The sequence below is a fragment of the Suricata suricatta genome, chromosome 17, assembly GCF_006229205.1.
Source record: "Suricata suricatta isolate VVHF042 chromosome 17, meerkat_22Aug2017_6uvM2_HiC, whole genome shotgun sequence".
NCBI lineage: Eukaryota > Metazoa > Chordata > Mammalia > Carnivora > Herpestidae > Suricata > Suricata suricatta.
The window spans coordinates 55,780,552-55,788,573 of NC_043716.1; the positions used below are offsets into that span (position 1 = coordinate 55,780,552).

An 8,022-nucleotide genomic window follows, 5' to 3' on the forward strand; every position below is an offset into this window, starting at 1 on the left:
GCGGTGACGCCTCTGGGAGAGAGCAGTACCGGGAAGGGAGAGGGAACGCCCTCGGGCCAGGCGGTCAAGGTCCCGTCCATGGCGACGGCCTCACGCTGACAGCACGGACCCCCCACGGGATGAGAAGGGCACTCTGCCTCTGTGCTCTTCCTCCCCAAGCCCATCCCCCAACAGCAGACACACCCCACCGGGGGGACGGCCCCAGCACCCCCAGAACTGCCAGGCCACCCTAAACCTGGGACACGAGAGACGGCTCAGCCCGGAGGCGCCTGGGGAGACATGATGACAGGAAATCCAAGGGCACCTGAACAGAGCGTGGGCTTTGGGTGACAGCAGTGAGCCCACAGCAGTTTGTGACTTGTGACACACGCAGCGCGCTGACGGGAGGGGCTGACGGGGAGCGGGAGGAGGTAGATGGGAACCAGCTCTGTCTGGTGAGCCTGTCTTGTCCTTTGGCTTTCTGGGGTCTGCTCACTCCCCCATCCGGGGACACTGGCCTCTCCTCGTGTCACTTCCAGCCACTGCCCGCCTGACCCTTGTCTCATGGCATGTGTCGCATTGTGTGCGAGCACAGGCTGTCGGGTCTCTTGCAGTGGGCATCCCCACCATCCGGTGGTGCGGGGCAGAGGGGGACTACAACGTCATGGTGATGGAGCTCTTGGGACCAAGCCTAGAAGACCTGTTCAACTTCTGCTCGAGGAAGTTCAGCCTCAAAACTGTCCTGCTGCTTGCTGACCAGATGGTGAGAACCCGCTTTCCGAAGTGCCGGGGCCCCGGGTGCGGTGGCGGGCCCGCAGGTGGGGCACACGGTGACCTTGGCTGCCAGGCACTGATACTTGGCCGGCATTGGAGACCGCCCCGTGCCTCGTCGCCCGTTCGCGTGTGGGTCCTGATGGGACCTGCTGCTGGTGCAGACCCTCGTCTGGGAAGGGGGTGGTGCTGTCACCCGCCGCAGGCCGCCCGCCACGGGAGCCAGCGAGGAAGCCGGCAGGTGGTCTGCTACTCTGCTCTGGCGGAGGGTGGGGCGTGCAGCACGTGCAGCCGAGGGCACAGCCCTCCCTCTGCCGAGCAGGCTTCTCTTCCAGGGCTACTGCTGGGGCTCAGCCTCTTGTCTGTCCTTCTCCACCTGGCTCCAGATCAGTCGCATTGAGTACATTCATTCAAAGAACTTCATCCATCGAGATGTGAAGCCAGATAACTTTCTCATGGGGCTGGGGAAGAAGGGCAACCTGGTCTACATCATTGACTTTGGGCTGGCCAAGAAGTACCGGGACGCCAGGACGCACCAGCACATCCCCTACCGCGAGAACAAGAACCTCACCGGGACGGCGCGGTACGCCTCCATCAACACGCATCTTGGAATCGGTGAGCCCGCGGGCGGTGGGCCGTTCCGCGTCCCCGCTCCCTGGCCGGGGCCGCCTTGGGCGTGCCTGTCCCTTAGCTCAGGGAAGGGCCAGCCCCGTGGGCCCCTCGCAGGGCCAGCGTGTTTGGCATGGAGGCTGTCCTCCAACCTTTGTAGCAGAGGCTGGCTTTCTGGACGGTGGAGGACCTTCCTTGAGGTGTGGTGGGGGTGGCAAGTGGCTGGGCTTTCTGACAGTCCTGGTCACGTTGGTGTCGCCCCTCCAAGGGTGCCAGATCCCCTCACAGCACAGCAGGGTGACTTCTGGTGAGACAGAATCCAAGAGCACTTTCTGCGACTTTAAAAGTGCATTTCCACAGTAAGCCTGCGCCTGGGGTCTGGGCTTTGCGGCTGCAGGTGCACGTGTGCTGTCCTTGACCCGTTTCCCATCTTTTCCAGAACAATCTCGAAGGGATGACCTGGAGTCGCTGGGCTATGTGCTCATGTACTTCAATCTGGGCTCTCTGCCCTGGCAGGGGCTGAAGGCGGCCACCAAGAGGCAGAAGTACGAGCGGATCAGCGAGAAGAAGATGTCCACCCCCATCGAAGTGCTGTGTAAAAGCTACCCTTGTGCGTGCCTCCAGTGCAGGCGCCGGCGGGCCCGTGGTCTGGGGGCGGGGGCACGGGGAGGCGAGCAAGTCCTGGGTGGTGAGGAGAGGAAGAGTGGGTGACCTGTCCTTGGGCTGGTGGCAGCCTCCTGTCCCTGGTACTCCTTTGCCCTCTGGGGCTACGACCCAGGGAGTTTCCTTGGTTCCTTTGGAGAAAGGCCCCGGGTGGAGCTAGACTGTGCTCTGTGGTGCTGGGCTTTTTTAAACCGTTTCCTGACGCCTCAGTCCCTCCCAGTGTTTCAGACGACATGTCTCACATCCCGGGTGTGCGGCAGCGGGTGGTGGGGAGAGCCGCGGACACCAGGGCCCCATTGGGTGCTGCCGAGTTATCCTGAGTCTCTCGTCCTACAGCTGAGTTCGCCACGTACCTGAATTTCTGCCGCTCCTTGCGTTTTGACGACAAGCCCGACTACTCCTACCTGAGGCAGCTCTTCAGGAACCTCTTCCACCGCCAGGGTTTCTCCTATGATTACGTGTTCGACTGGAACATGCTCAAATTTGTAAGTGTGCTGCCGCCGGTCAGACAGAAGCGTCCGCCGAACGAGGTGTGGGTTTTAGGAGGCATGTGTGCCGTCTAGGGGGAGCTGAGTGCCCCTGCTAGGGCCGTGGCCCGGGGGGCCGGGGGAGTCCCCCCCAAGGCTGGGAGGTTCCGAGAAGCAAGATCCCCATGAGGGGACAGCAAGAAGGCGCTGCGTTGGCGCTGGGCCCCCTGGTACCTCCAGGCGCAGGCCTGCCTGGACCTGGGACTCTTCCATAAATGACAGACTTAACGGGAAGGTCATTTTATTACCGTTGTACTCATTGCTGTGGTTTTAACTGCCTGTGATGTTGAGGCGTGGCTCCCGAGACTTTGTCTCGCGGAAGGCTCTGGTCCCGGCCAGCGGCTCCTGCCGGGTGAGGCGACCGCTCGTCTGTCCTCGCTCTGACCCAGCCGTGCGGGTGGGCACCTGGGGAGGCGCGGTGCCTTCGTCTCAGTGTGTTGACCTTCTTTGCTCCCGGGCTTGTGTAATGGGCGCAGGTGCTTGTGCGTTTTTGCTGGGGGGGGGGAACGGGGGGCGGAGCCCGAGCTTCGGTGTTCTCCTCTAAAACGGGCGGCCCGTTTCAGTGGTCTCGTCAGTTGCTCTTTAGATACTATTGCCAGAAACTTCCAGGGTGTTTTTTGGAACAACTTTCTCTTTTGTTACAAACTTGTTATATTTAGCTATAAACTTAAAACAGAAATTGGAACTTTTCCAGGGTGACAAGATCTGATGGAGGAGCAGAGCCTCCTCTCTGGAGGCGTGAACCAGAAAGGATGGTTCCGCGGCCTCTCGGCACCCGGGTGTCCGTGCAGGGGTCTGGGCCGTGTGTGGGCGAGCCAGGTGTCCCGCAGTGGGCTGGGGCAGGACGTGCCCCAGTAGGTCGCCAGAGTCTGGGCAGCTTTCTGGCGTTTTGTCCCCCTTCGTGTGCTGGCCTGGCCGTGGTTCATGCTGGAACGCTGGAAAGCTGCCCCGGTGGCGGGTTCCGCGGTGGGCCTGGCTGCCCCGGTGGGACTCCTGCAGAAACCAGTGGCGGCCGGATCCGGCCTGTGGGCTGTGTTTTGCGGACTGTCGCGTTACAGCGCTGCTAATTAGAGCAAGGAGGACATCTTGACCCCACTTGCCTTGTTCATCCTACACTGAGTGTGACTAGCGGTGTGTGCTGGGGGCAAAGCCAGTTAAGTGGTTTTCGCCACGTGGGTCGTCCTAGGACAGATCTGGCTACCTGGGTCCTTGTCACATAGGCACTGGACTGACATCTGCCCTCGGGCTGGGAGTCTGGGTTCTGCTCTGACCTCCCACCGACCAGATGCCACCACTTTCACCTGCCTCTCGGATCCTCTGGATGCAGCTCCGTGGGCCCACCGCTGCCCTAACCTCGTATAATTTCCTGTCCCTGTGTGGATGGTCACAGGGAGGAGGCCACCCGGTCGCTGTCAGTTGGGGATACCTCCTCTGCGCACTCACAGGGTCAAGGGGCAGGCCGCTGTCCAGGAGGGAGAGGCACCTGGTCCCAGCTGGCTGCGGGTCCCAGTGCCCCTGGTGTGTTCTGGAGTCGCAGGGGGGCAGCCAGGACCCTTGCACCGAACCCTGTTCAGTCTGGTCTCCGTGTTTCCTTCACAGGGAGCCAGCCGGGCAGCTGATGATGCTGAGCGGGAGCGCCGTGACCGAGAGGAGCGGCTCAGGCACCCCCGGAACCCAGCCGCCCGTGGCCTCCCCTCCACGGCCTCTGGCCGCCTGCGTGGCACCCAGGAGGTGGCTCCTCCCACCCCCCTCACCCCTACCTCACACACTGGTGAGTGGGCTGGCACCATGTCTCCCGAGCAGGCACTGGGGGTTCTGGTTTGCATGTTGGCTGCTCTGGCCGCTGGAGCTGCAGGGCCCCACGCAGGGTGAGGCTGTGTGTGTCCCACTTGTGGTCGACTCTGGTTCCCGAGGATGGGTGGGCCAGGGGACGCGGGTCTCACTGGACTCGGAGGGCCCTGCCACTGTCGTTTCTATCCTCGTGACACGGATTGGCCTCCTAGAAGCCTCTCTCTCGCCCCTCTTCCTTCTCGCTGAGCAGCAGCATCACGGAGGCCTCAAGTTGGCACGCTGGCGGCCCTGGGCACTCCTTGAGCCCTGCTGGCCACTGCTGGCCTGGAAATGGGGTGTGGGCTGGCCTGGAGATCTGGTGGGGCCCCACAGGGTGCAGCGGCACCCACGTCTCTGCGTGCTAGATGCAGCTGAGGAGAGGCCCCCTTCTCACCGGATGCCAGGGCTGCCCTGAGGCCTCACCCGTGCCCCTGCCTCCTCTCCCCCAGCTAACACCTCTCCTCGGCCCGTGTCCGGCATGGAAAGAGAGCGGAAAGTGAGCATGCGGCTGCACCGCGGCGCCCCCGTCAACATCTCCTCCTCCGATCTCACGGGCCGACAAGATACCTCCCGCATGTCCACCTCACAGGTACGCGCGCCGCGCAGGCCCGCACCGCGGGCCCCGGGCCTCCCTGTGTCCACGCTGGCCTTCGGGCCCCGAGCACCGTGGGACGCTGGTGTTGGAGGGCCTCCGTCCTTCCTCTTCCCCTTCGCCTGTCATCTGAGAGTTAAGGGGGAGGGACCCCGCGCCCCTTGCTGCTCGGCGGCCCCTGGGTTCGGAGCGTGCGCCTGGCCGCGCCGGGGCGGGCAGCGAGGCTGATTCTCCTCCGTGGGCCTCCTCACGGCCCTTCCCCACGCCAGCCCAGCGGCTCAGCCTTCTTCCAGCGCAGACTGGGGATGCCGCGCCTGCTCGTGTCACGTGCTTGTCCTTGGCGCACAGGCGCAGAGGCTCTTTGCTCGCCCTTGTCGGGCAGGCGGTCCCCGTGCATTGCTGGCGGCCCCTGGATGGGGGCCTGGACAGGCCTGTCTGAGCACGGGTGACAGTTCCGTCTTGTGAGGTCCCTGCCTGTCTGCCTTCTCTCTGACGAGGCGGGTAGCCTCAGAGAAGCGGCTCAGCCACACCCACGCGGGTCCCTTCACCCGCACCCTCTTCCCGCTCCAGCTTTGGTGTCGTGGCTCCTCTGCTTTCACCCACGTGCCCTCCACACTACACTCTTCACACACGTGAGCTTTCCTGCTCAGGTAGCTGTTGGGGTCCTCTCCTGCTGCCACCAGGGTCCTCTGGGTGCCTGTGCCCCGTGGTATCTGCTGGGGGCGGGGGTGCTAGTGTGGGGAGCGCCCTGGAAGCCCAGGTCCTGGGCCACGCACCCAGGCGGCGCCCTCCGGCTCACCGTGGCGCCTTTCTTGTGGACGGGTTTTCCTGGGCCATGCTGCTGGCACATGCTTGGTGCGGTGCGGATCTTGTTGCTGAATTGGGCCGCGCACGTTGGTCAGGAGAGCACAGGGTCTGTGAAAACTGCCCAGAACCTCAGTGCAGCAGCGTCTGCTTGACCTTCTGGCAGAGGAGCAGGTGTGCCTGGGCAGACGGAGCGCTCCCGACTCTTGCTTGCAGCGCGGGAACGGGAGTGGTTCACCGTGAACACCTCTTGAGTTCTCGTAGTGCTGCCGTGGGGCGTTGTCTTTGTACGGTAGCTTTCTCCCAGAGAGAGGAAGGATCCCCGTAGTTTGAATTGTGGGGCTTGAGGAGTCTGGCTTGGGCTTCTGACGCTCCCCGTGCCCACGCTGCCTCCCTCCCGGCAGGATACAGGAAGGGCTGCGGGCTTCTTCCCACAAGCCCTGGAACCCGGGAGTCAGCGGCAGGGAACAGGTTGTAGGCAGCGTCTGCCCACGCGTGGCCAAGCACGCAGGCACGCAGCCTGCTCCGGGGCCCCAGGCACCCCCGTCAGGGACAGCCGGGACCTGGACCACAGGGGCTCCATCTAGACTCAGGGTCAACATGTTGGGCCTCAGCCAGCAAAGATGAAGGAAGGGGCAAAGGTAATTCTCTCTGAGGGAGAAGAACGCTTGTGGAGGGTTTGGGACCGCAGAGGGCCCGAGACGGCCGGGAGCCAGGCAGGGTACCCGCCTCGCCCAGCGGCCCCAGGGCCTTGCCACGACCTCTGCTCAGCAGAGGCGAGCTCGCAGCTGGAGTCCCGTGTCTCGTGTCTGTGCTTTGTGCTTTCAGTGTGGGACTGGGCTGGAGGGACGAGTCTCGAGGTGCGACCGGGGGGCGTCTCCCCTCCGATAGAGGCACCGGTCTTCCAGGGGGTTTTTTTAGGGTCTTTGTGCTGAGGACGCAGCCCCGGCGTGTCCCCGATGCACCCCTGTCCCAGGGACGGCCCCCTCCTTGGGGTTTTCCAGGTCACCCACCTGCGCTCTTCTTCGGAGACTCGGTACGAGGCGCCTGCCCTCCACGGGGGGTGACGGGCACGCTGTGGGGCAGCAGGAGTGTCCGCGGGTCTTGGTGGGGGTCGCCCCCAGTGTCGGCCCCGGTGGTTTGGAAGTTGCAGAGCGAAGGGAGTTGTCCAGCTTGTGTGATTGTCGGCTCTACTCTCACTGCCCAGGGAAGCGGGGTGAATGGGAACCAGTGACGTGAGTGGGGCCCTGGTGGGGCGGAGGCCGTGCGTGCTCTGCCCACTTCCCCCGCGGCTGCTGTTTGTCTCCGTTCGTGTGGGCTGTGAGGAGGACATGTGTCTCGTGCAGATGTGCCAAGTCCGAGGAAGTAGTTCATCTCCTGCAGAAGGTGCTCGAGCGGCCGGCTGGCCTGTGGGGGTGGGGGCACTCTGCTGACTCTCCAGCCCGTGTGGAGAGGGGCCGTTGACACCCATGTCCTTTGTCGCGACCCTTTAACCACGGTGCACTCAGACCTCGCGGGCCCTTCCTCCCTTCTCAAGGCTGGCTGTGCTAGAGCACGGTCCCCACACTACCGACCCAGGGCACGAGTCCGACTTCTCAGCCAGAGCAGTGGGGACCCCAGAGGGCATGTGGTCAGCAAACCTATTTGCGAGTTTGTCTCTTTGAGGAAAAAAGGCCTTGCGGGTCCAGCACCTATTAATAGGATGTGACGCAGGCTCTGAGCCAGTTACTCCTCTCTGTTTGCATTCCTGCTCCCCAAGTCTTCCCTGCGGCCGGTCCCCGTGTCAAGAGGGGGTGGCCGTGCACAAGCAAGGCCTGGGGGTGGGGCCGGCCGAGGAGCGGCCTCCTGGATGCCGGTGGTTTTGCGCGGTGCCCGAGCCGAGAGGAGTGGCCGCGGCTGCTCGCGTTGTCCCCGGGTCCCCTCTGAGGCAGCCCGGCCGGGTCGTGGACCCGGAGGACATGAGGTGAGGAAGGCCTCAGCCCTGCTTGCTGGCGGAACCCTCACCAACGGCTGTCTTTTCCCCCCACCTCAGAATAGCATTCCTTTCGAACACCACGGCAAGTAGCTGCACGGCTCCCGCTGGAAGGCAGCACCGGGTGAGTGTGCTCACGTCGGGGCCTGGCCGGCGGGCGCGGACCACCCCTGCGGCCGCCCCGGGGGTGTGCAGGCTGGGCCGGGCTTGCATGCCGGGCGCTGCAGGGAGAGCAGGCACCCTCCGCCCGGTGCTTCTCCTCAAGCGGCCTGGAG

The 8,022-nt window shown here is 64.0% G+C and overlaps 1 protein-coding gene across 6 annotated transcripts in view; it reads left to right on the plus strand.

Moving 5' to 3' along the window:
* The window catches only part of CSNK1D (casein kinase 1 delta), a 31,488-nt gene that overhangs the window by 17,317 nt on the left and 6,149 nt on the right, over nt 1-8,022 (plus strand). For 4 of the 6 annotated variants that reach the window (XR_003904719.1, XM_029928825.1, XM_029928826.1 and 1 more), the window contains 6 exons: nt 594-742; nt 1,137-1,365; nt 1,799-1,969; nt 2,359-2,507; nt 4,149-4,320; nt 4,829-4,968. Coding sequence is in view for 5 of the 6 variants with exons in the window: in XM_029928825.1 (XP_029784685.1) it covers nt 594-742; nt 1,137-1,365; nt 1,799-1,969; nt 2,359-2,507; nt 4,149-4,320; nt 4,829-4,968 (1,010 nt within the window). In the remaining variant the exon portion in view is untranslated. Of the gene's footprint in view, nt 1-593; nt 743-1,136; nt 1,366-1,798; nt 1,970-2,358; nt 2,508-4,148; nt 4,321-4,828; nt 4,969-7,807; nt 7,872-8,022 lie in introns of all 6 variants that reach the window. The other 2 variants (XM_029928829.1, XM_029928827.1) reach the window with 1 other exon arrangement.